The sequence below is a fragment of the Geotrypetes seraphini genome, chromosome 6 (genome assembly GCF_902459505.1).
Source record: "Geotrypetes seraphini chromosome 6, aGeoSer1.1, whole genome shotgun sequence".
Taxonomy (NCBI): domain Eukaryota; kingdom Metazoa; phylum Chordata; class Amphibia; order Gymnophiona; family Dermophiidae; genus Geotrypetes; species Geotrypetes seraphini.
The window spans coordinates 23,901,996-23,929,009 of NC_047089.1; the positions used below are offsets into that span (position 1 = coordinate 23,901,996).

The 27,014-nt window shown below is 44.4% G+C and overlaps 1 protein-coding gene across 1 annotated transcript in view; it reads right to left on the reverse strand.

Annotated features, from left to right (window-relative positions):
* Window positions 1-12,476, reverse strand: part of CTSC (cathepsin C) — a 64,018-nt gene extending 51,542 nt beyond the window's left edge. The window contains exons 1-2 of the mRNA XM_033949223.1: window positions 12,149-12,476; window positions 6,738-6,883 (exon numbers count right to left, since the gene is read on the reverse strand). Of these exons, the coding sequence (XP_033805114.1) occupies window positions 6,738-6,883; window positions 12,149-12,311 (309 nt within the window). The 5' untranslated portion in view covers window positions 12,312-12,476. The remainder of the gene's footprint in view (window positions 1-6,737; window positions 6,884-12,148) is intronic.
* Between the last annotated feature and the right edge of the window lie 14,538 nt (window positions 12,477-27,014).

Consider the following 27,014-nt stretch of genomic DNA (forward strand, 5'->3'; position numbering starts at 1 on the left):
CTGACCGCTACTAGTTAGACAAAGTAGATATGGCAACACTGTGCTGGCTTTTGTGAAGCTCACACATTGATGTTTCTGAACCTGCAGTTGGACTGCCTTAGTCTTCAGTGTTGGGTAACAGCAAAAGGAAAGAACTTTGTACGCTTCGTCATGGCAGATGAGGAAGATAGAAACATAGAAATAGACGGCAGATAAGGGCCACGGCCCATCTAGTCTGCCCACCTCAATGACCCTCCCTCTACCTTTCTCTGTGAATAGATCCCACGTGTCTATCCCATTTGGCCTTAAAATCAGGCACGCTGCTGGCCTCAATAACCTGTAGTGGAAGACTATTCCAGCGATCAACCACCCTTTCAGTGAAAAAGAATTTCCTGGTGTCCCCGTGCAGTTTCCCGCCCCTGATTTTCCACGGATGCCCCCTTGTTGCCGCGGGACCCTTGAAAAAGAAGATATCTTCTTCCACCTCTGTGCATCTGTGAGAGTACACCAGAGCAACAGGGTAGACATGGCAGACCTAGAAATGCAAAAGTAGCATTTTAAGACGCAAACGTGAAGGTGTGTGTGTGGGGAGGGGGGGGGGGGGGAGGAATATGAAGAAGCTGAAAAAGAGAAGGCTGAATTGCTTAACAATTGTGTCTCACTTCCGGTTCACCACACAATTGTTTCCCACGTACATACCTTTATAGGACCCCCAGGGACCCCTGAAGAAGACTTTTTGTCGAAACGCGGACCGTGTTGGGTCCTGTATCCCTAGCGGACTAGGTCCTTTAAGGCTTTTATGCGGATGATTTACTTTTATGTGGATGGAATTATTTTATGTGGATGATTTTAGTGTACCTTTGGAACTTTGATACTTTCAAATAAAGTCCATTTGGGAACATCGTCACTCCACAGAGTTTTTTTGGTTTTCTCTGGATTTTCTTCTTTGTGGATATTTTGGGGTCAATTCCATTTGTTTTTTGACGGAAGGTAGAGGTCAATGGAGATCAGACCGAGAAAAGGGATGTTGCCAGTGGTTTGCCTCAAGGTTCGGTTCTTGGGCCTGTTCTTTTTAACATTTTTGTAAGCAATGTTGTGAAAAGCTGTCGGGTAAGATTTGCCTCTTTGTGGATGATACCAAAATCTGCAATAGAGTAGACACCCCTGGTGGTGTGAATAACATGAGGAAGGAACTAGCAAAGCTTAAAGAATGGTCTGAAATTTGGCAACTAAGGTTTAATGGTAAGAAATGCAAGGCCAAGCATTTGGGCTACAAAAACCTGAGTAATCTAAGTTTCAAGTTCAAGTTTATTATGGGACTTGATAAATCGCTTAATCGGATATTCTAAGCGATTTTCCTTAGGGGAAAATGACCTTATTTGAAAAACCTCGAACCCTTTTATCAACAGATATCCATTTCTATCCAGAAAGTGAGACACCATCTAAAGCAGTGGTCTCAAACTCAAACCCTTTACAGGGCCACATTTTGGATTTGGAGGGCCTCAGAAAAAAATAGTTAATGTCTTATTAAAGAAATGACAATTTTGCATGAGGTAAAACTCTTTATAGTTTATAAATCCTTCCTTTTAGCCAAGTCTTAATAATAATATTGTAATTTATAGTTAAAGAGACACTTGATCAAGAAACTGTTTTATTTTACTTTTGTGATTATGATAAACATATCGAGGGCATCAAAATAGTACCTGGCGGGCCGCGAGTTTTGAGACCACTGATCTAAAGGGTTCCTAGTGAATAGACCCTAATGGAAATAAGAGCTGTAGTCCACTTCAAAATGATGAAACATTAATTAATATGGGTGCAAGAGTGATCAATTTTGTGACCTCAAATATTTTCTTCTCCTTTGAGAGAGGATACATGATGCAAGATTGTGCATTTGCATACTGCTTTTCCCTTCATAATGACTGATCTCTTCCCTACCCCCTATCTAGAATCTGTTTGCTAATGTTATAACTGATCCAAATCTTATTGTAGGCCACAATGATTCCTTGTAGAAAATTGTGTGATTTAAGAAATGGTATGGTATGGTACCTTGGAACTGAGAGTCAATGCTGCAGTGTTTGAAGAGGGCTGTTATAGTTCTCTACTGAACCCAAACATTCTGGGCTTGCATTAAATCAATTTTATTTAGCTGCAAACCATATTAAAGGTTGGAGAGTTATCACCCCTAATGCCAGCAAATCACAGCACAAAATTCGGTTCATAGACAAAACCGCTGAAGACAAAGGCGCATGCCGACAACTGAGCGCAAGACGGAAGCGCGTGCCGAAGAAAAAGAGTGTTTTTAGAGGCTCCGACGGGGGTTTTTGTTGGGGAACCCCCCCACTTTAGTTAATACAGATCGTGGCAGCGTTGTGGGGGGGGGTTTGAGGGGTTGTAACCGCCCTCATTATACTGGAAACTTAACTGTTTCCCTGTTTTTCCCCACAACGCCCCCACAACGCGGCGCGATCTGTATAAAGTAAAGTGGGGGGGGCTTCACCCCCACACCCCCGTAGGAGCCCTTTAAAACAGTCATTTTCTTCGGTGCGCGCCTCCGCGTTGCGCGCGCCTTTATCCCGGCGCGCTTTTGACCTGATACCCAAAATTCTGATCTATACCCCACCCCCCCAAAAAGAAAGAAAAAAGCCCAAAACTAGTGAGGTAATTCCCCCCCACCCCCCTTTAGGAAGCTGCATTAGGCTTTTTTTTTTTTTTTTTTAATTATTACTGGTCATGGTGATAAACGCTTTGACGCTCATAGAATTCCTATGAGCATCAGAGTTTTTACCTCCACGGCTGACGATAAAAAAACCCTAACACGACTTTGTAAAAGAAAGGGGGGGGGGGGGTTTACTGCATTGCAGGAATGACCCAACAAAATCTTGGGGTCTAAAATGAGTGTGCTACTTTTCTCTTCGCTCTAAACACTTCCACAAGTTAGCTGTAAATATTGCAATTAGTGCAATTCTTTGCATACTATATATATTACGCTTTTAAGCCACTGCAGGTAGTGCTGAGAAGAAACCATGCAGTTTAGAAAGAGATATGCTTTAATTAAACTCTGGATACTGACATCCATTATGCAACTATTTAAAAAAAATAAATAAATAAAAGACAACCCATTGTCCTATTACGTATCAGGGATGCACATCGTTTGCATACATTCAAGGCTCCTTTTAGTAAGGCGCACTAATGGATTTAACACATGCTATAAACATCAAGAAGCCCATAGGAATAAAAAGGGGCTTCTTAGCATTCAGCGCACACCAAGGGCTCCTTTTACGAAGCCGCGTTAGCGGTTTAACGCGCGTAATAGCGCGCGCTAAACCGCCGGCCGCGCTAGCCGCTACCGCCTCCTCTTGAGCAGGCGGTAGCTTTTCGGCTAGCGCGGGGGTTAGCGCGTGATTAAAAGTCGCGCGCGCTAAAGTGGCTTAGTAAAAGGAGCCCTTGGTTTGTTACTGCTCCTTAAAACATTACTGCTTGCGGAATAGATTTCATCTCACATATAACCAATGTCCAGTGTTTCAATCACACTAAATATTATTCCTAAATCTTTTTATTGTAAGATGGACCTTCAGAAGATGATTCATCCACTACAATTTTTTTTTTTTTCAAGAATTGCTGTTCTTTACAATTCAAAAGTGTTATATTATTTTGACTATTTCCTGAATTATAAAGAATAGCGTTGGATATACACATTAAACTGGCTCCACATGCTCCAAAAGCTCTTAGCAGTTCCTTCTTTGAAAGTCATCGGAACTAGAAGATATGATATGTTTTCGGTGATGGCCCCCCAACTTTGGAATACTTTACCCCAATACATTAGAGAGGAAAAGGATCTGAGTCATTTTAAAAATAATTTAAAAAGCTTCCTTTTTAAAGATGCTTTTAATCTTTAAATCATCCTTAAATGCTAAAGTAGTTACCTTCCAGATTTATACTATTCCCTTCCTAATGTTTTTTCCATGGTTCTGTTTTCATTTTAAAGCATCGAATTGTAACTTTACCCCTCCATTCCTTGTGTATCAATCAGTTTATAAACTTGTTGGTCCAACCTATTATTGTTAATTTTAAATAGTATGTCTAAATGTATATTTATTTTATTCTGCTGTAACTCGCTTAGTAATTTGAATAGGCGATTTATCAAATCAAAAATAAACCTTGAAACCTATCTTGCTTTAACTAATGAGCTTGGATAGATGCAGGCGATTGGTGTCTAAAGGTCACATGAAATGATATCAACACAAAAGTATCTGCCAGTTTTGAAGAAGGTAGGACGTGACTTTTGCTGAAAGAGTTTGGGATGTATACAAGAGCTGTTATATTGTATTATGAACTGTATGTTTATTATAGGTGACCGACTATCCTGATGAAGGACGTGTGCTTCATGTCAGCAGCTGGTTACTCCTTACACCGGAATGGCAATGGGGTGAAATGTTCTCAGGGAAAAGTGCATTAATTAATCTAAATGAGGTCTGATTAATAAGTCCAAAATAGGTCGTCACAGGTCCAAAAGTTTTTTTTTTTTAAATGTATGAAAACCTTTTTTGAAAAGTTTCATAAGTTTTGGACGAATGATGAATTGTGATTTGTCCATGACAATTTTTTCAAGAGCGGATAACATCTTCTGAAGGTTCATCTTACAGTAAAAATATTTAGTGTGACTGGAGTGCCGGGCAGTGGTTATGAGCGAATACAGTGTTCCTCCGGTCGTTACCGGTTGGCGGTTCATGGTCCTGGTTATTCGCGGTATTTTCCGACCTCGAACCGCCGACAAGGAGAGGGCAGAGCAGCCAGAGCGCCGGAAATCACTCGCTGTATACCAATCACTCGCTGCTTTGACACGCAGCTCCTGATTGGTAAGACCCGACTTAGTGCAGGAAGAGATGGTCAGAGCATACAGCGAGTGATTTCCTGTACTCGCTGGCGCTCCGGCTGCTCTCCTGCCTCTCCCATGAAAAACCGTATTCGCGGTTTTTCAAGATTCGTGGGGGCTCCTGGAACCGAACCCCCGCGAATATCGGGGGAGTACTGTATAACCGATTCCACCAAATTGATGGAATGGATTTAATGAGCATTAACCCACAAATTAAAATGCAACAAGTTTAATTAGTGCACATTACAATAATCTAACAGGTGCTAATAAAAAAAATCTCAAAATGAATGAGCAAAATGAAAAAAAGGGTCCAAAAATACTGAAATCATGTCCTGTTTAGATCCCTATTACATACAAGACAACCCTGTCCACTTTATTGCTGGTTACAGACATCATTAGATCTTATGCAGTTTTGCATTCATAAAAGGGACCAGGGTGCAGTGGCATAGCGAGGGTGAGAGGCGACCGAGGCAGTGGCGTCCCTCCCCCGTTCCCCCACTCTTTCCCTGATCCTCCCCCACCCTTCCCTTGTACCTATAGTTGTTGCTTGCAGCAGTCAACAACGGGCCCCTCGTGACCCTGACTACTCTCCCCCTCTGACATCACTTCCTATGTGTGGCACCTGGAAGTGATAGCCAACGGGATTGCAAAGAGAGCATGCTGCTGAACAACTTCTCACAGAGGTATGGGGGAAGGGAAGAGGGCACGTAGAGGAGGAGAGATGCCAGTGCCCCCCTCAACATGACGCCCAGGGAGTACCATCCCTCCCCCCCTTCACTACACCACTGCCAGGGTACTGCTTTTCCACCCCCCCCTGCTTGAATATCTAACCTTTATATTAGAGCAGTTGGCAGTGTCAACTTCCAGTTCTGAATCTGATCACTGGAATAAAATCGAGAGTAGAGAATGATACGGGGACAAAATTTGTCTCCAAAGGAACTTAATTTCTCAATCCCATGAGTTTTGTCACTGCCCCATTCCTGTAAGCTCTGCTTTAACTGCGCAAGACTTGAACACTTATAATTTTAGTGTTTGAGGCTTGTGCAGATGAGGACGGAGCTTAGGCATTGGTGGAATGAGGCATTATGACATCACACTCTGAGCTCTAGAATGTTGCTACTTATGATTTTAAAGGGTTTGAGGCTTGTGCAGATGAGGACGGAGCTTAGGCATTGGTGGAATGAGGCATTATGACATCACACTCTGAGCTCTAGAATGTTGCTACTTATGATTTTAAAGGGTTTGAGGCTTGTGCAGATGAGGACAGAGCTTGCGAGAATGGGGCAGAGACAGGAAAACAACTCCGCAGGGACGGGAAAATGAGTTCCCGCGGTGACGTGGAAGAATTTGTCCCTGTGTCATTCTCTAATTGAGAGCATCTGCTGTATGATTTTAGGAGCACTGCTTACAACAGGCATCTTCTCTGACCCTTAATTCAAATACCACACAATGAATGACTATAGACAAGGCTGCCTTCTTACTTCTAATCTGCCATTTTATCTCGAGAGCAACAACACTGTTTGGCCAAGACGTCGCCTCCAGAAGCTTATGGTGATAAGCGAATGCTGCTTTGAGATTAACAGATTCTTTCCCTCTTGCTGTAATGAGACATCACATGAGTCTTGCTCAATGAAAAGGAGGAGCACCCATGGCACTAGGTTTGTTTGTTTTTAAGTGAAAGAAGCAGATTTTGAAATGTAACCTCCAGAGCACTGTTTCTTAACATGAAGCTATTAAGAAGACATTTCAAGGCGCGCTTTATGACCGAACATCTTAAGGCAATAAAATATAGTTAAACATTCCTAGGCTTTCGTGTCCGTCTACTGATATGAACTCAAAGCATTTTGAACGTTGTTAACATCCACCATCAAACATAACTCACCTTAAAAAAGGCAAACCATTTGTAGTCGTTAATGACAACTTCAAAACCTTGGTTGTAAATTAAAGTAAAGAAACCATAATGCCCCAAATCATCCTGAGCCACATCGAGTTTGTGAAGATGGACGGCCACTTTCTTCTCCACAGGACCTTAAGAGAAAAAGCAACAAACATGGTTTATACAGATCCAGATTATTATGCGATGCGTTTGCTAATGCTGTTAGAAAGCTGCTTGCTAACATCATTAATGCATGTGCGATAGGGTCTGTGGGGTTAATAATGCACATCGACAGCGCTAACGCATGCAGTTAGTAAATGATTTCCTTCGTATCCTTTCCCCAAAGAGATTATGAGTTTGAATACAGGAATTAAGCGATTTGAGTTTATATCTTTTTGTTGTCTGCTCAAGGATATCGCATCCTTCACCAGCTTATTTATTTTTAATCTGTTGTATTAAAAGTCAGTCAAGTTCCTCTTTCAAATTCATTAGGGAAAGAGGGAATCAAATGTATTGATTTATTTAAAACATTTTTATTTCGCCTTTATCCAAGGTGGCTCACACTATTACAAACATATTTCAGAATTTGCACAACCTATAAATCCCATATATCAGAAAAAAAAAATATATCACAAGATTATACCATCTCAACCGCTCATTTACTGCATTACTTCAATCAAGCAGTACAAATCTAATAACTTACAGAAAAGATGATATTCAGAAAGTAAAATATTAACTCAAGGAGCAGAATATTTTAGCTTAAAAAAAAGCTTGAACTAACAAAAAGGTCTTAAGCAACTTTCTAAATTTCAATAGATTTCTACAAAACCGTAAATGGTCCAGCTATAGAGAAACATGAATTTTTGGTCCGTACATATTGTAAAATATTCCCCTGTGACCTTCAGTGTCCTTGGCGGATGTCCACATCCCTTAGTTTTGTCAAATCTTTACCACTTCTACAGTCAGTCTCGGTCCCTCTTTTCATCTCCACACAAATCCCCACACCACTAATCCCTTCTAGCTAACTGGCTTCTCCGCTCCCCTTTTGTCATTTGTCCGTTGAGAGAAGGAAGTGCTCCCACATTACAGGATGGCTTTGCTTTTCCCCATTTGTCTACTTTCAATTCCTGTGGCCTTTATGCACCCAGCCTCCACAGCCTTACACTGCGGCTTGTTGACCAAGATGCATCATTCAGGGCCTTGAATGAACGGGTCCTACATTCACAGAGCCTAATGTGTGTTCACTGCATCAGCATACTTTAATAAATTGGCCCCTCTGGATCTTAGCACTTTTTCCTGTGTGCTCAACTTCTAGGGCTACACCACAATTATACGCTACTATATTTCTAAGAACCACCCACCTTATCTTCAATCCAAAACAGAGGCAAAATCCAACAGGAAGGAACAAAGAAAAATTTGGGCCAATGCAGTATGGTAAGTTTCAAGTTTATTTACATTTGATGTATCGCTTATTACAAATTTCTAAGCGATGTACAATTTAAAAACCAGCAGATTGTGGTAATACATAAAATTTTACTAAGTTAGACAATTGACAAGACAAATTGGACAAACATGATTGAGAAGGAAGGAAGGGGAAAGTTACAATTGCATTATTTGTTAAAATTTACATGGAGGGGAGAGTACAATAGGTATAATTAGAAAGAAACAAGAGAAGAGAATCTTAAAAACATATGAGATTATAAAAAAGATCATTTCATAAGTCAAATGCATCTTGAAACAAGTAAGTTTTTAACAATTTTTTAAAAGAGATAAGATCTTTTCCATTTTTAATAAAGTTTGGGAGAGAGTTCCACAATGAGGGGGCCACCACTGAAAACATATCTTTACGTCTAGTGCCAATTATTCTTAATGAAGGGACTGAAAGCTGGTTAGATAAAGATGATCTTAAGGATCGCGGAGGATTACGGTATATGGGACTACTGGTAAGAGTCACTACTGGTCTTTTCTCCAATAAAGCAACTTGTCATACAGCTGTGGTCTGAATTTAATATCCAACTTACTTTCGTATTTTGTTTTACTTCCTCCTATACTGTTTTTCTGAGGTGTAACCTCACATGCTTGCTGTCTACCAGTGATCAGGATGCAATTTTAAGAGAAGTTGAGAAGAGGGAAGGGGGAGGGAAGGGGGGGAGGGGAACAAGCTTGAAATTGGATTGCGTGACCATATAGATTTTGAGGTGGAGAGAAAGAGCCTTATTTTAAACTTCAAACAAACTGTGGTGGCAAGAAACTTTTCAGAAGCTAATCTCGAACATTTCAAAAGCCTACTCAAGAGTCATTTATTTAAAGAAGCTTCTAACATTTGATCAAAATTTTACAGTATCCTTTTTAACTCCCTTAAGGAATTAAGCAGCAATGAGCCCTTTCCTTTTGGTTTTTTTCCTTATTTGTCTTTCGTTCCTATCCAAATAGTATTTCTAACCCTATTTCCTTTTGTCTCCCGTCTGTCTGTCTGTCTCATTTATCCCTTTTTAATATGCCAATTATTAGTTGATGTTTCTTTGCAATTGCTTTCTTTTTGTAAGTATTAATGGTATTGTTAATGGCATTTTTATTATGTTCATACTCTTTTTATATATATTGTAAACTCGCTTAGAAATTAGATCAGCGATTAAATCAAATTTTAATAAAACCTTGAAAACCTTGTGAAGTGAGAATACTAAAGGAGGCCAATGCACTTGATCAGCACATAACTGTATAGTAAAACACCGGAGACGGCCTCAAACTTGGTCAAAAAGTTATCCACAGGTTTGCATATCCACTGCAGTCATTCTGCCAACTTTTCCAGGCGTTACACTAAGTCTCAGGTGGGGCAGAATACCTAGAACCACTTAATGCTTCTTGATGCAAAAACACCTAGTGCGCAATCAAAGTTTAAGAAGTGCTCCAAACACTAACAGATTCTGTGATTAACAGCCAGCTGCTAAACCAGTAACTTCCAGACCTTAAGTGCAGCCTTCTTTGGGGAAACTGCTGCCAGAACCGCCTCCAGAACAGCTGCTTCTGCTTTCTACCTGCATCACCCGGGCTTTCAGCTAGTTTGAGCCAAGGCACGCCCAACTTCCCACTCCATTCTTGCAAGACTAGAACAGCACAGAAGGTCAGGTACCATGCGGTTCAAACTCACTGAGAAGTGCCAGATGAAAGGAGAACAGCTGTTCTGGAAATGGCACTGCCAAGAAAGCCTCCACAAAATATACTGGAAGAGAGCCAGGGGTCAAGACAGGCTAATAGGAGAAGCAGAAAAAGGTCGAGTATAGGTGAGATGGGGTTAGAGCAGTGTTCTTCAACCACCGGTCCGTGGACCGGTGCCGGTCCACAGAAATTTCCTGCCGGTCCACAGGGCCAGCACGTGCATCAGGCCCAAAACAGCGTTGTTCAACTGCCGGTCCACAGTGCGATAGATGCGGTGTTATCTTTGAGCCAGCTCCCTCTTCCTCACCGATTCAGTGCACAAAGCCACGGGCAGTAGCTCCTACGTGCGTCCTGCGCCTGAACCAGAAGCCTTCTCTCTGACGTTGCAACGTCAGAGGGAAGGCTTTCAGATGAGGCACGGGATGCGCAAGGAGCCGCTGCCCGCAGCTTTGTGCACTGCATCAGTGAGGAAGAGGGAGCCGGCCTGAAGATAATACCGGGGGGCGGCATAAAATGGCCAGGCGGGAGCAGGCCAGAAGGTAAGGCACAGCATGGAGGAAGGGAGACAACAAAGGTAGTAGGAGGGAATGATTTTATTTTTGAATTTAGTGATTGAATTATGTCAATTTTGAGAATTCACATCTGCTGTCAGTGTGCTTTGTGTAGTTTAATTTTGTGGTTAACCATTATGTGTTAATAAGATTACATTGTGTATCTGTGAAAAATTAATGGAAAAAATAGTGTTACAACTAGTACTATTATGGGGGCGGGGTCTAGGGTGGAGATTGGGTAGAGATGGGCAGGGTCTGGCCCACGACTTAGCCCCGTGTTCTTCAACCGCCGGTCCACGGACCAATGCCGGTCCACAGAATAATTCTTTTATTTCTGCCGGTCCATAGATGAAAAAAGGTTGAAAAACACTGGGTTAGAGGATTGCATCTGGGGAAAGACAGATTTCTAGAAAGAGTGCGAGCGAGTATGCGGTACTTTAGTTACATGAGCCATTCTGTGTAGGCCACTCAACACTGGACCAACTATATCAAGCAAGCAAGGGAAAATCCCAATCTCTTGCAAAAAAAATAAAAAAAAAAAAAAAAAAAAAAAAAAAGAGTACAAGGCTACTCTGCTTAAAAGACATCTTAGCTCATTCATTGACATTTCTCTAACGTGGCACATGGAAAATAGGTACTATGATCTCCCGTATCAGTTACCCAGAGTTTAATTTAGTCAAAATGATGGAAACTCTGGAGGAAGATAAGATTAAGAACAACAGATGAGGGGCTGGATTAGGGAATAGAGCGACAATTCTCTTCTCTTAAGCTCATCCCCTCTCTTTGTTCCTTCAGGCTGTAGAGCACAACACCCTGACTATCTGAAAAGATTCTTTTTTTTTTGGGGGGGGGGGGGGAGGGGGGTTGGATCTGTTTTCCAGGACCTCCCCCCAGTGCACAAACCCCATAGGTAGCTCAAGCAGATTGGTTAAGTGCAAAATAAGTAACACTGGTTCCAATTCAAAAATTGATTAAACAAATCGAATTATGCTGTAGCCACAGTTCCCAGTCAGCAGATTGTGCAATACAAGCAGCAGATTGGAATTTCCCCCAACAGGCACCTAACCACCAGCTCCCCCCTCCCCCCTCCCCCCCGGAGTAAAACCAGTGGCTTTGAAAGTTTGAAAACTCCCTACAAGAAAAGTTGTTTAGCAACTTTCTTTTCTAGGCAGCAAAAAAAAATGATTAGGATATATGTCACGCCGCAAATATATATATATTTCATACACATGCCAGTCAGAACTTCAAAGGTGAGCTCAAATTTTAAGGTTTTCCTGCTCTGTAGACAGAAAACAGTAACTGGGAGCAAAAAGAGAAGAACACCCTACACCCCCCAGGTTCAAGTAAGGGCTTTAAACACAGCCACTAACTTTCCATTAGCTAAATCTCATTTTATAAGAGGACGATGCTTTTTTTTGGGGGGGAGGGGGTTTGGACATTTCATATGACGGGCAGAACCACCCTGGTCTGGCGAGTGGCAAGGTGAACTAAGGACACCAAAGGAGTCCTCAGCCTAAATAGCCTCTCCTATGGTTACTTATAACTCCAGAAAAGGGGGAGGGGGAGGGCGACGAATTGAGACATCCGGGTTTTACTCCCACTGCTTTCAATGGACGTAAACCCCGGATGTCTCAATCCGTCCCCCCCTTTTTTCTGGAGCCAGATGGTAAACCCCCCCTTCCTCCCTTTCTCGGAATTTCCCCCACTCACCCATCTGCGAGCAATCAATGCTCCGGTCCCCGCCGCTCCACACCTGGAAGAGCCAAGTGCCCTGCAGCTCCGCGAAGGAGCAGTTCGCCGGGGTGTCGGCCAGCGACCGCTGGACCCCGGCCGCGCACAGCACCAGCAGGAGGCAAAGGGGCAAACCGGCCATGACGAGCGGGAGCCACGCGCAGCCACCCCAGCAGAGAACAAGGCGGTGCGTCTCGCGGCTCTCAGTCTCTTCCGGGGAAGTCACGCGCGCCGGGTCTCGCGCCCCTCGCGAGTTGCGCCGAGGCCTCGCCTTCTGGGCTCTGCGCGCGGTTGAGCCAGTGCTTGCGAGCGGGCGCACTGAGTTTGGGCGTGGCTTGAGGCCCAGTTGGTTCTACTGAAGAGGGGCGGGCCGGGGTGAGAAAGAGGTGGAGTTTCTGTCTTAGGCTTCTGAGTGGTAGTTTTTCTTCCGCGCCTGGGCTCTGGCTTATTGTTTTCGTGCGGTTTTAGGAGAGCTGGTGCAGATAGTTTCTGCCTAGAGGTGGGCAACTCCGGTTCTCCAGGGAAGGAATCCAGTTGGGTTCTCAGGATTTCCTCAATGAATATGCATTGAAAGCAGTGCATGCAAATAATCTCATACATATTCATTGAGGAAATCCTGAAAATCCGACTGGATTCCGGCTCTAAGGACCTGAGTTGCCCACCCCTGGCCTAGACAGTTGCGAGTATCCTGAAGGGCAGGGGTAGGCAATTCCGGTCCTCGAGAGCCGGAGCCAGGTCAGGTTTTCAGGATATCCACAATAAATATGCATGAGATAGATTTGCATCTCAAGGAGGCAGTGCATGCAAATCCATCTTATACATATTCATTGTGGATATCCGGAAAACCTAACCTGGCTCCGGCTCTGGAGGACCGGAATTGCCTACCCCTGTTGAAGGGAGATTGGTAAACTGTGACTGCAGAACAGAATTTGAAACTTGCTTGTGCTTAAATCAGTGGTTCCCAACCCTGTCCTGGAGGAACACCAGGCCAATTGGGTTTTCAGGCTAGCCCTAATGAATATGCATGAAGCAAATTTGCATGCCTATCACTTCCATCATATGCAAATCTCTCTCATGCATATTCATTAGGGCTAGCCTGAAAACCCGATTGGCCTGGTGTTCCTCCAGGACAGGGTTGGGAATCACTGGTCTAGAGGGTATTATATATTCCTAAAGATATCAAGTTACACAGTTCCAGGAGGGAGATATTTGGGCCAGTCCTGCTTTTGAACTTGTTCTAAAACAGTGGTTCCCAACCCTGTCCTGGAAGACCAGCAGGCCAATCGGGTTTTCAGGCTAGCTCTAATGAATTTGCATGAGAGAGATTTGCATATAATGGAAGTGACAGGCATGCAAATCTGTTCCATGCATATTCATTAGGGCTATCCTGAAAACCCGAATGGCCTGGTAGTCCTCCAGGACAGGGTTGGGAACCACTGTTCTAAAACAGCTCTACCCAATTGAAATCAGTGCTGCTGGTCCCATAATGCAGTGGTTAGAAATGTTGGGCTGGCTCAAAACCTTCCCTCCAGGCAGTGGGAAACTTGGCAGCTCTATAGTTTCCAGGCTGGAGACTTTGGCCCAATTCTGGTTTTGAAGTTATATCCCAAAACACTCTGGAATGCGTAGTGATTCTGCACAGTGGTGCAAGTTTCATAATGCAACAGGATAGGGTGATCAGAAATCCAGGCCTGGCCAAAATTTCCAGCCTAGAACTGGGTAACTTGGCATTTCTGTATTCCCTTCTTTCTGACTTTGAACTAGTAGTAATAATAATAATAATGACAGCTTATATACCGCAATACCGTGAAGTTCTATGCGGTTTACAAAGATTAAGCAAAGGTACAAATTGATTGACTTTAAGAGGGGAGGAAGAAAGAGGGTTAATAGGACAGGAAATCCATTTTTTTTTTTTTTAGTAGTACAGCTGTCGAGAGGGCCAACTCGCTCAGCAAGAGATTTAGGGTTTGCCCCAGCCTGACCCACTCTGCCCATTGCTCTGTTCGGCTTGCCCAGGCAGAATGATGCATGGTTAAATTCAAATTCTATAATTAACAATTGAATGTGCAACTTCTGGTATAGCATAAATCCATACTTAGGTGTCTAAATATTGGCGTGAGTACTTACATTCAAGGGCTGATATAAATGCTTGTGTCTAAGTGCAGGTAAGTTAAGCATGTCACTGCTAGTTTTTTTTTACAACCTGCACATGTACTAGGCACGCTGCTGACCCAACCAGCCCATTCCCCATCCAGGTCTAAGTCCCCCTTGCTGTTGTGCTTTATAGATGTTGTGCACACATTTTGAAAAATGGCAACTAATTGCAATACAAGTACCAATTAGCACCAAGCCAATTAGCCAATTAGCAATCATAGCTAATTAATAATAATAATAACTTTATTCTTCTATACCGCCACAATCTTGCGACTTCTAGGCGGTTTACAATCAAGGAAGCTGAACGTTCAGCGAGTTACAATATGCAGATGAGCAGAGGAAATACAGAGTGCAGAAATTTTAAGAAAGCAAAAGTATAAATATACAGTTTGCTAAGAAATTTCTGAGAGGACCCGTTAGGAAAAAGGTAACACATTTCAAAATTACAGCGAAAAATTACAACATGATAATTACAGCTCAGTAACATCAATTAACGTACACTCCTAAATGCAACTATTTGATAACATTCTGTTGTAACCCGCTAGGAACTGTGGATCACATTGGACAGAAGTGTTATAAATAAATAAATAAAATAAAACTTGCATGCACAACTTTGGGCTAGATTCACTAAGTAAACCGATCGTGTGCCGGATCAGTTCGTGATCACTTTGCGCCCCCGGCCCGATTCACTAACCTTACTCCAGATCCGATTCCTGCCCGATCCGATCTGCACATGCAAATGAGGGGGAAGGGCATGCAAATGTAGGAAGGAAGCGATTCACTAAAAAACCATCAGGAACACCGACTGGGCTGGCTGATCAAAAGAAGCGACTGCTGGGGACCAGTTGCTCGTGTCCTTTCCGACTGTCCTGCTCTCTGCCTGAAATCCCAGCCCTGCAGCCCTGAAACCATCAAAAAAGCGCCCTGCTCTCTGCCGCTCTCCTCTCTGCTCTCTTCCGCCATGCTGCCCTGCTCTCTTCCGCCCTGCTCTTTGCTGCCCTGCCTCTATGCTCTCTTCCGCCCTGCCTCTCTGCGAGCTCGTGTTTTTAACCTACGGTTTTAACCTGTGGGTTAAAAGCGGGGCTGCACTTCTCGCCACCAGCCCCAGCTGATCTCAAGGGCTGGAGTGTACTCGTCTGTGTCAGCCCTCCCTTACCGGAGGGCGTCCTTGTGCTCCTCCAAGTGTGCCTGTATTTTGAAAACCTCTATGCGCAGACCATCTTCTTTTCTACAGTAGAACACTGTACAACTCGATCCACCCCCCCTCTTCCTCCCACACTTGTGCTGAGAGCAAACGCATACGCAGACCATCTGCAGGAAAAGACGATGGTCTGCGCATGTGTGGCGATCGCTCTGCAGCAATCCGTTCAGTCACTGTGGGGTGTGCCTTCGATTGCATTAATTAGCACGAGGAGGCTTGCTGAATCGATCACCCAGGAAGACTCGGCCACGGTTCGCCCAGCGAAAATAGGCGTTGTGAATCGAACCCTGTGTGTGCTAAGCATAAAAATGAGTTGTATATAGAATTAGGGCGATATTGATCTACAGCAGGAGTGTCAAAGTCCTTCCTGGAGGGCCGCAATCCAGTCGGGTTTTCAGGATTTCCCCAGTGAATATGCATGAAATCTATTAGCATACAATGAAAAGCTTATTCAACTCGCTCTTCAGATATCTTGGCATCAAGACCTGGAGCAACCTCCCAACTGACATCAAGATGGAAACAGTCTACAAAAGATTTTTAAAAATGATTTTTTATTTTTTTTAAACTCTCTTTGAAAGCATGCACACCATAGACAATAACTGGAAATACCTAATGTCACTAAATCCCATACTGTACTCAAGTGATGTACCAATATAGTCATATAACCTCCATTCTCTATTCTCCATTACTCCATAATTCTACCCTCCTCAAATTGCTATAAAATGTAAGCATATACATTCTGCAATTCCTTTTATTGTAAGTCGCCTTGAACCTGCGATTCAGAAATACAAGATTAACAAGCTCTCACATTTTTATCAGCGTCACAAGATGAAACCTACTGTTCCTCCCGTTCTGTTCCTCTGTTCTAGAGACACATACCTTCTGAAATATAAAGCATTAGTTACAAATCGCAAAAAAGGTAAAGAGAGGAGATTTCAGTGGCTGCGGGCTGCAAACCACAACATCCAGCTGGAGAAAAAGGAAAGATTTAGCATTCAGCTGTACCCAGAATGTTACCCTTCTTATCTGTGGCTGCGGGCTGCAAACCACTGACTTTCTGTGGTGATGCACTCACCTCAGGAAGAAAATTTACCGTTCAGCTGGATAAAATTGTAAGCACAATAAACCACATAAATCTGAGCACAAATAAAAACAACACAATTTCCCCACAAAAAGTCCAAAAACCCTTTACTCCCCTTTTAAGTGCTATATCATCTCAGGTCAGGTTTTTGGATACAGGCATCTCCCATGAGTTTCAAGTTTTATTATTTTTAACATACCGACCATCGACAAGTATCTAGCCGGTTTACAATGCTAAAAATAAAAGGTTAAAATAATAATTATAGGTGGGGGGAAGAGTAAACAAAAGACAATTTACAAATACAACATGAACTTGAGGGTAGAAATGGGAAGGGGGGGTCAATAATTATATCATTAAAAACAAAATTTAAAAAAGGGAGGAGGGGGTATAACATCAGGAATGGGGATCGCTTCTTAAAAGCCGTTGAGATAAATTTTGCTAGCTGTTGGAGAGGAAGTATTTAAAGGCTGTGATATGCGTCTTGAAATAAGAATGTTTTTAGCTTTGGTCTTGAATTTGTTGAGATTTTCGTGGTGGAGTTGAGGTGGCATGGTATTCCATAAAGTTGGAGCAGTTCTATGATATAAAAGTAGTATGTTTTTTTCAAGGAGATAACAAGGCAGACCATATTCTTGAGGACAGTTCTCCCCAAATCCCATTCCGCCTTTCACCACACGATGGATTTCTACTCACTCTCTGACATCAGGCTAGCCGCTCTTTGGAATGCGGGGCTTTCCTTAGGCATTCCTCTTCTTCGCCCCTTTGTTCTCGTTGCGCCGTCCCCCGCCTCAGGGAACCGCTGTATATCCAGAGCAAGATTGGCAAGGTTTTCGGCAACGGCAGTGGCTCCATTGCGGTACTGGCCTCGTACCATTCATGACGGGGGCCTCTCGGGTGGTTTTTGTCTCCCGAAGTCCCCCCGCAGTTAAGGGACCTCCCTCCGGTTCTCCTTTAGATGAAGAACTAGCCTGGTCTCCACTGCTACTTCTTTCATGAGTCTTGAAGAGACTTGCCTCACACTTCTGACTGCTGGGAAAAACCGGGTTGGGGTCGTGGCAGTGTTTGCACTCGGGACACCGAATGTGTCCCTTCAACCAACACTTCCTCCAGCACGATGATGGCCTTTCCTTTCAAATCGTAGCTCCTCATTCCTCCATTTGTGCCACAAGGTCAGTTGCAGACTCTGGCTGTGGTATTATAGTCGGGTCTGGAGTCCCTCAATCAAGTTCAGTGGTGGTACCCAGCACCCAAGTCGGTGAAGGTAGCGCTTTGGGTATCTCCTCTAAGATGCATGTGGCTCTGGAACTCAAGAAATTGCACAAGTTGTCCATTATGAACCAGGGAGAAAACGTTATTTTAATTCTTGCATCTGAAGCACACTGAAAAACTTGGAAAGGACATTTTGGATGCATTACTTGTTTCAGGAGAAGATTTTCTCTTTACATATAACAAATTGTGCACCCCTTATACAAAGCTGCGATGGAGAGTCCTGACATGGCAAATGTGACACAGCCCATAGTAACTGAGTGGGTTGCATCACATTTGCCATGTAGGAATCACAACCATGACTTAGCAAAAGAGGTCCTTTATTTATAACATATTACTATCTTTCCAGACTAGTACAAAACCGGTACCTAAAAGCAACAACAACTATAACTATCTGAAAAGTCAGTATATAATCAAGCATTATGTGACTTGCTTGTTTACTCTTTCCATAAATACTGTGACTAGAGGGCATTTAATGAAGCTACTAAATGGTAGATTACAGACTGGAGAAAATATTTCTTCACACAACATATAATTAAACTCTGGAATTCTTTGCCAGAGAATGTGATAAAATCAGTTAGCTTAGCAGGGTTTAAAAAAGATTTGGCTAGAATCCTAAAAGGGAAGTCCATAGGCCACTATTGAGATGGCTTGGAGAAATCTATTGCTTATTCTTACAATGAGTGGCATAAAATCTGTTTTATTACTAGCTAGTTGCTTGGGACCTGGGTTGACCACTGTTGGAAACAGGATGCTGGGCTTGATGGACCTTCGGTCTGTCCCAGTATGGCAGCGCTTATGTTCTTAGGTGAGCCAAGTATAGAACAATCAAGCCATTGTGACATCACTCCTGAATTTTGCTCTTAGGCATTGGTGGAATGAGGCATTATGACATCACACTCTGAGCTCTGGAATGTTGCTACTCTTTGAGTTTCTGCTAGGTACTTGAGACCTGAGTTGGCCGCTGTTGGATACAGGATACTGGGCTTGATGGACCTTCGGTCTGTCCCAGTATGGCAGTTCTTATATTCATATGTTCTTATCTCTATGTCCATATTTACTTATTGTTTTTAATATGCTGGGCACTACCCTGGGTGTTATTTTTTCAATAAGATAATCAATCAATTGCAATAGAAAAATAAATGAAAAAGAAACCCCTGAACAGATTCCCCCAGCTATTCCAGTATTGGGCCTCTCTCTGGGAGACTGTTAGGTGTAATGCCTTTTTAAAGAAAACATTCACTAAATTGAGACTACCAAAATTCATTTTCCTGGAACTCAAGTCCATATTTGATCCTAGTCTTCCAGAAGAGAGAGTACAGATACCTAGTCAAGATAACATGAAAAGAATGTTTGGTGTTGGCTGTGTATTTAGGAAGCTGTCAGGCTGCAACCCATGCAGTGAAGTGCGACTGAAATGTATTATGCAAGTCATAACTTCACAGTCTGTGTTTGCACACATGTCTTTTGACTTGTCAGCAGCATAACAGTAAAGACAGAAAAAGATGCACCTTTTTTTTTTTTTTCTGTGTCAGCATGGGGCGTTATTACAGCGGCCCCTCACTGTCCTAGACAGCAGTGAAATCAGTACAGTGTGATATAATCTGTGGTAAACATGTAGCGTGACAGCTCTAACATGCAAATTTATAGTTTAGGGTTTATTTTGCTTGAAATACACGTCAATGCTCTTCTTTAGGGCAATAACAAAGCCATGTACAACATATGAGGAGTGGCCTAGTGAGGGCTACTAGACATCTGGGAAAAATAGATCAGGTCCTCTTTTTAGAGGACTGTCCGAGTGCCCGGAGGGATTTCCAAAACCCAGTAGTTTGTCTGGGTTTTGGAAGTCCCCGAGCTCGGGGCTGGGTCTGGAGGCCCTCTGCGCCTGCGCCGATGTTGGCGCGATGACATCATATTAGTTCCCGAGACTAATCGGTCAATTGTCTCTAGAACTAATGCTTCCTGTTTATCTAAAGGAGTGATTTACAATATAATATGATCGTGGACATGCGGGCGTGCACTTGACATCTTTACAATCAACGTTCGCACATGCGCTGAAAGCCCTCCAGACGCAACCCCAATCTCGGGGAAGGAGGCCAGAGGTTTGAGTGGCGTTGGGGCTGGGGCGGAGCTGGAGGGTGGAGCTGGGGGCGGGGCCGGGTGTCCTCTTTTATAAAGAGGAAATCTGGCAACCATAGGCCCAACAGTTAGACCTGCTCCCTCATCAATACCCTGAGGTTGTGGAACCAATCCCAGTGCTGCTCCCTATGACCCTGGGCAAGTTATTTAACCCTCCTTTGCCCCAATTACCACAATTAGATTGTGATCCCAACTAGAGAGTTGCGTGGGGACAGAAATCCCACCCGTCCCCGCCAAAATCCCACCCGTCCCCACCCGTCCCTGTGAGGAATCCCTCCGTCCCCACCCGTCCCCGTGAGGAATCCCTCCGTCCCCACCCGTCCCCGCGAGGAATCCCCTCTGTCCCCACCCGTCCCCGCGAGAAATCCCCTCCGTCCCCACCCATCCCCGCGAGGAATCCCCTCCGTCACCATCCTTCCCTTTAAACTTCAGAAATAGTTATTTTATTTAATTATGCTACTGAATTAAAGGCTCTGGTAGAGACCCATTTACAAATAAGCAAAGAGACTTTATTAATTTGGAAATATTAATTGGGAAGAATACATACTTTGTAAATGGGTTTCTACCAGAACCTCTAATGTAAATATAAAATATAAATACTCAGCTGATGAGAACCCACAAACTGTCAGCTGAGGACTTCCTTTGCAGTTGGCCGGGGGTCCCTTTTGCCAAGCTTAGCAGGCAGCAGTAGCGTCCCTGAGTCACAGATGCTGGCACCTCAGTGGCTCATGGATGCTGCCAGCGACTGCTGCGTTTGGTGGAGGGGAGATCTGGCCATCTCTAGAGGAGGTCCTCTGCTGGCGGTGCTTGGGGATCCCCACCAGTCACAGCAAGGGTCAACAAGTACTTCAACACTGTAGAAATAAAACCAGAAATGCATTTCCTTTTCTTTTGAACACAAAACAAAGACATCTGCCATATACATTTCCCAAAGCTAACATATTTTAGTCAATAAATTCCATTTTTTACCTTCGTTGTCTGGAGACTTATTTTTCCATAAAGTTGGTCCCAGTTTCTTTTTTCCGCTTTCCCATCTTCTCTAAATTCTTCTGTTGCTGTCCATTGATTTCCCCTACCATGGTCCAGCATTTATCTCTTTCTCATCTTTCATGCCTGCCCACCAGCCCCATGCCCAACATTTCTCCTTCTATCACCCCTCTCCAACACTATGCCACATCTCTCCCTCCATTCCCTTCACCACTGTCCAATATTCCTCCCTCTTGCATCCCTTTCAATCTGTCCCATTGTTCCCTTGCCACATTTCTCACTCTCATCTTTTTCTTCCCTATCACATTCTGTACCTTCCTCCCTACGACCAAAAATTCTCCTCTTTCTTCCATTTGCCGTGTGTGTGCCGTGAGGGAGTTCTGGTGCCCCAGAGTAAGAGCAGGGGTGCCCACACTTTATGGGCTTGCGAGCTACTTTATAAAGACTAAGTCAAAATGATCTACCAACAATAAAATTAAAAAAAAACACAAAGCACAATGAAAGGCAGAGAAAATGTTAATTATTCATATTCCGGGTTTTTTCAAAGAGGTCACGGCAGATGACTCTATGCAATGTCACCTCGGTAACAAAATACAAAAATAGACAAATACACCCCCTCCCTTTTTACTAAACCACAATAGTAGGTTTTAGCACAGGGAGTTACGCTGAATGCCTCGCGCTACTCTCAATGCTCATAGGCTTCCTGCGCTAAAAAACGATATTGCGGTTTAGTAAAAGGGAGCCATAGTGCAAAATATAGACAGCAGATATAAATTCTCAAAACAGACACATTTTGATCACTAAATTGAAAATAAAATCATTTTTCCTACCTTTGCTGTTTGGTGATTTCATGAGTCTCTGGTTGCACTTTCTTCTTCTGACTGTGCATCCAATCTTTCTTCCTTTCTTTCAGCCTCCTGTATGTTTCCTCTCCTCCAGACCTCATTCTCTCCCCCTGTTCCCCCTTCTTTCTGTCTCCCTGTCTGCCCCCTTTCTTTCTTTCTCCGTGCCCTCCCCCAAGCCACTCGGTTTGCTGCCACCGCCATCGGGGAATAGCCCCCAAGCCACTGCTGTCCCAAGCTTTCCCTGCAGAAGCGACGCGCTGACCAGCATTCCGCTCCCTGATGTCAATTCTGACATAGGAGAGGAAGTTCCGGGCCAACAAGGCATTTCTCCTCATTCCATCCAGCCTGAGCCCCATCTCTCCTTGATCCAGCATTTCCCTTCTGTGTTTGTCAGAATTACCATTCCACCTATTTTCCAGCATCACCCTTCTTTGTGTCCATCTCACCTATATCCCTATCTCACCACTTTTTCAGAATCTTCACTTGTCTCTGTCCTTGTCTTTACCCCATGTTCACCATTTGCCCTTTCAATGTCTTTATCTTCCCCCCCCCCACTTTTTCAGCATTACTTCTATGTCTCTATTTCACCTCCTCTTCATGTCCCCTCTGTATCTCTATCCTTATTCAGTAGGTCCTGCTTACTCTTTCTCTTCTTTGTGTCACTATCTCCATTTTCAGCTTTCCCCCCTTTTCCTTTGTTACTGCACCCGGTAGCCAGAATCTTTCCACCCTCCCTCCACTCCGGCCCAGCCCAGTATGAAATATTTCCTTTTGTTTCCCTCCCCTCTCTCTCTCTCTTCTCCTCCCTCACCCACGAGTCCTGCATCTGGCCCTCTCCCTTCTACCTGCACCTGGCAACACCCCCCTGCTCCGCGGCTCTCTTCAGCAACTCGTCAGCAGCGGTGATCAAGACAAGCTGCCGACATCGAGGCCTTCCCTCTACGAGTCTCGTCTTTGTGGAAAAAGGAAGTTGAAACAAGCGGGACTCGCAGAGGGTAGGCCCCGACATCAGAAGCTTGTGTCGATCGCTGCTGCTGAGTTGCCGAAGAGAGCCGCGGAGCAGGGGGTGTGGCCGGAAGCAGGTAGAAGGGAGAGGGAGATAGGAAGGCTGTAGAAGCTCCGGAGCATGACACCGACCCCAGCCAGGATGATTTCTTTTTCAGGCGTGCAGCTTACAAGTCCGGCGTCGCGGCGGGAAATAGCCATGCTGAGCAGTGAGCTCAGCACGTACACAGATGAAAGCCTTGCTTGCTGATTGGTCCGGCGGCACAGCGGGGCAGGGCCGCCGGACCAATCAGCAAGCAAGGCTTTCAGCTGTGTACGTGCTGAGCTCACTGCTCAGCATGGCTATGTCCTGCCGTGACGCCGGACTTGTAAGCTGCACGCCTGCATCGCCAGAATTTAGGTAGGCTGTTTTCATCCCCGTGGGAGTCCCGTGGGCCAGGGGACATCCCCGTGGGAGTCCCGTGGGTCAGGGGGGCATCCCCGTGGGAGTCCCGTGGGCCAGGGGGCATCCCCGTGGGAGTCCCGTGGGCCAGGGGGGGAACCCGCGGGATCCCCGCGATCCCCGTTCCCGTGCAGACCTCTAATCCCAACTGGACAGAGAGAAATCTCTCAGAGTACCTGATCAATATAAACCACTTAGGTTATAAGAGGTAAATAAATAAATAGAAACAACGGTTGTGGGGCACTCTTAGGCCCCAGGTAGTTTTGGAATCAGTGTGTGCTTTCTATGCACTAAAAAGTAGGCATGTTTTGTGCTAAATTGGTTAGCGCAGCTACAGCGCCGCGTGCTAATTGATTAGCACATGGTTAGCATGTAAGCCCTTAGCACCTAATTAGCGCATGACTATTCATAGGAAAAATGAAAAAAAAAATGGGGCCATTTTACCACCATGCCTCAGCAATGGGGAAGACCTGCGCTGGGGATAGCGCTGGCCAACTTTTAGTGAAAGGACCCCATCATTAAAGATTAAAATCAAAATTTGGGAATGGAATGCCATTTATGGGGGAATTCATTAAGAAGCGTTAGGGCTTAACACATTTTTAATGCGTATTAAGGGAATTAGTAGGCGCTAAATTCTAAAGCCTATTTTATACTTATGGGCTTTTAAGGCCCGATTCTATAAATGGCACCTAACCCCCACCTAACTTGGAGGCACCAGTCTACATGGTTGCTAATCAATGTGCGGCGGTTAAAAGGGCGAACAGAATGCTAGGAATGATTAAGAAGGGAGATCATAGAAACATAGAAAGTGACGGCAGAAAAAGGCCGAGGCCCATCGAGTCTGCCCACACCGCTGACCCACCCCCCCTATTTAATCACTCTCTGATGACCTTTCCCTCCTAGAGATCCGACATGAGTATCCCATCTGTTCTTAAAATCCAGCACACTGCTGGCCTCGATCACCTGCACTGGGAGCTTGTTCCAGCTGTCAACCACTCTTTCGGTGAAGAAGTATTTCCTGGTGTCGCCATGAAACTTCCCGCCCTTTATTTTCAGCGGGTGTCCTCTTGTGGCGGAGGGTCCTTTAAGAAGGAAAATATCATCTTCTCCCTCGATACGACCAGTGACATACTTAAACGTCTCAATCATGTCTCCTCTCTCCCTGCGTTCTTCGAGAGAGTATAGCTGCAATTCGTTCAGTCTTTCTTCGTATGATAGATCTTTAAGCCCCGAGACCATCCTGGTGGCCATCCGCTGTACCGGCTCGACTCTCAGTACATCTTTACGGTAATGTGGCCTCCAGAATTGTACGCAGTACTCCAGATGAGGCCTCACCATGGTTCTGTACAAGGGCATTAGGAGAAGGTTATCACGCCGCTGTACCGGGCCATGGTGCGCCCTCACCTGGGGTACTGCGTCCAGCACTGGTCGCCGTACATGAAGAAGGTACTACTCAAAAGGGTCCAGAGAAGAGTGCCTAATATGGTTAAGGGGCTGGAGAAGTTGCTGTATAGCAAAAGATTAGAGAAACTGGGCCTCTTCTCCCTTGAACAGAGGAGATTGAGAGGGGACATGATCGAAACATTCAGGGTACTGAAGGGAATAGACTTAGTAGATAAGGACAGGTTGTTCACCCTCTCCAAGGTAGGGAGAACGAGAGGGCACTCTCTAAAATTGAAAGGGGATGGATTCCGTACGAACATAAGGAAGTTCTTCTTCACCCAGAGAGTGGTGGAAAACTGGAACACTCTTCCGGAATCTGTTATAGGCGAAAACACCCTCCAGGGATTCAAGACAAAGTTAGACAAGTTCCTGCTGAACAAGGACGTATGCAGGTAGGGCTAGTCTCAGGGTGCTGGTCTTTGACCTAAGGGCCACCGTGGGAGCGGACTGCTGGGCATGATGGACCACAGGTCTGACCCAGTAGCGGCAATTCTTATGTTCTTATGGTAGGCGTCCTTTATAAAATCATGTTTAGCGGTGCCTAGGTGGACTTAGGTGTCGCTAGGCGCCGTTGAGGTAGGCACTTGTATATTAGGCCAGGAGTCTCAAGTGATATGCCCTCCATTAGACATGTCATAATAATTTTTCTAGTGATTTTTTGAAGTATTCAATGTTATCTTTATAATTTGTGTGTGATACAATGGTGGTCAATTATCACACCATTTAACCAATTAAAAAACAACTGAGTTTCATGCAAAATTTACCCCCCCCCCCCCCATTTTAGGCTTTTTTATCGCCAGCTATGGCAGTAAAAACTCCTATGAGCGTTGGAACTAATACGGCCCTGGCCGGTGATAAAAAATAGCCTAACACAGCTTCATACAAGGGGGTCTTAGGCATCGCTAAGCATCCGTGATAAGGGCACCTAATGGCACCTAAACCTAGAATCATGCCCTTAGGGCCAAATTCTCCAAACGGTGTCCCAATCGGGACACATTTATAAAAAAAACAAAGCAGGCATTGTTCTTAGGTGCCTGTCTCATGCCTACCAGAATCAGTGTTGATTCCCTTAACACAAAACCCTAATGCTGCTTGATGAGCTCCCCCCTCAGTGACAAGAAAGTATATGTAAAAGATTAAATACCAAGATAAAGAATAATGTAAAGGTTAAAGACATTCAAGACACTGATAGAAAGGAATCCCAGGAGGAGCCAACTCATCCACCTGGAGATTAAAGGTTGTTGGTTTGTTTGTTTGTTTTTTCAAATAAATGAGTTTTTAGAAGGGATCTAAATCTTTGGTAGGATGATTCTAGTCATAGATATTGAAGAAGTAAATTCCGTAGGGAAGGTGCAAAGCTCTGTTTCTTGTTTTATTGACCGGATTCGAAAGCAGAAGTCATTAAGGGATCAAAGAGAACGTGGTGGAAAATAAACTTGGAGCAGCAGGCCTAAATAGGAAGAGGTTTCAGAGTACAGTACTCCCCCGATATTAACGGGGGTTCCGTTTCAGGAACCCCCGCGAATTGTGAAAAACCGCGAATACGGTTTTTCAATGGGGGAGACTGGAGAGGGCAGCGGGAGAGGCAGGAGAGAGCAGCCGGAGCGCCGACGAGTGCAGGAAATCACTCGCTGTATACTCCGACCGCCTCTTCCTGCACTAAGTCAGGTCTTACCAATCGGGAGCTGCGTGTCAAAGCAACTCCTGATTGGATAAGGCCTGACTTAGTTCAGGAAGAGACGGTCGGAGCATACAGCGAGTGATTTCCTGCACTCGCCGGCGCTCCGGCTGCTCTCTCCTGTCTCTCCCGCTGCCCTCTCCTTGTCGGCGGTTTGCGGTTGGAAAATACCGTAAATGACTGGAACCACCAACCGCGAACGACCGGGGGAACACTGTATAACTAACTATCATGTGTATAACGCTGCTACACATACACAGCTGTACATTAAACTTGTAAGAGACAGTCCCAGCTTGACAGAGTTTACAATCCAATCAAAACAGACAAAAAAGGACTTTCTGGAATTGGACCACGTGTCTACCCGAAAGTGGTAGATGCCTATCAAGTTAGATGCATACAATCCAATAGGTGCAATTAATTTCAATTTAAAGTTGTTAATTCCCAATTATGCACTGATTAAGCTTTTTAAATAATTAAGTTAGGCAGTCGTGCCAACTGAGGCACCTATGGGGGGGGCCGCTGAAAAGTTCTCTGCCCAGCCAACAAAGTTGGGGCAGTGTCCATCGAGGGCTATACACTTAGGCCCTCTTTTACAAAGGTGCGC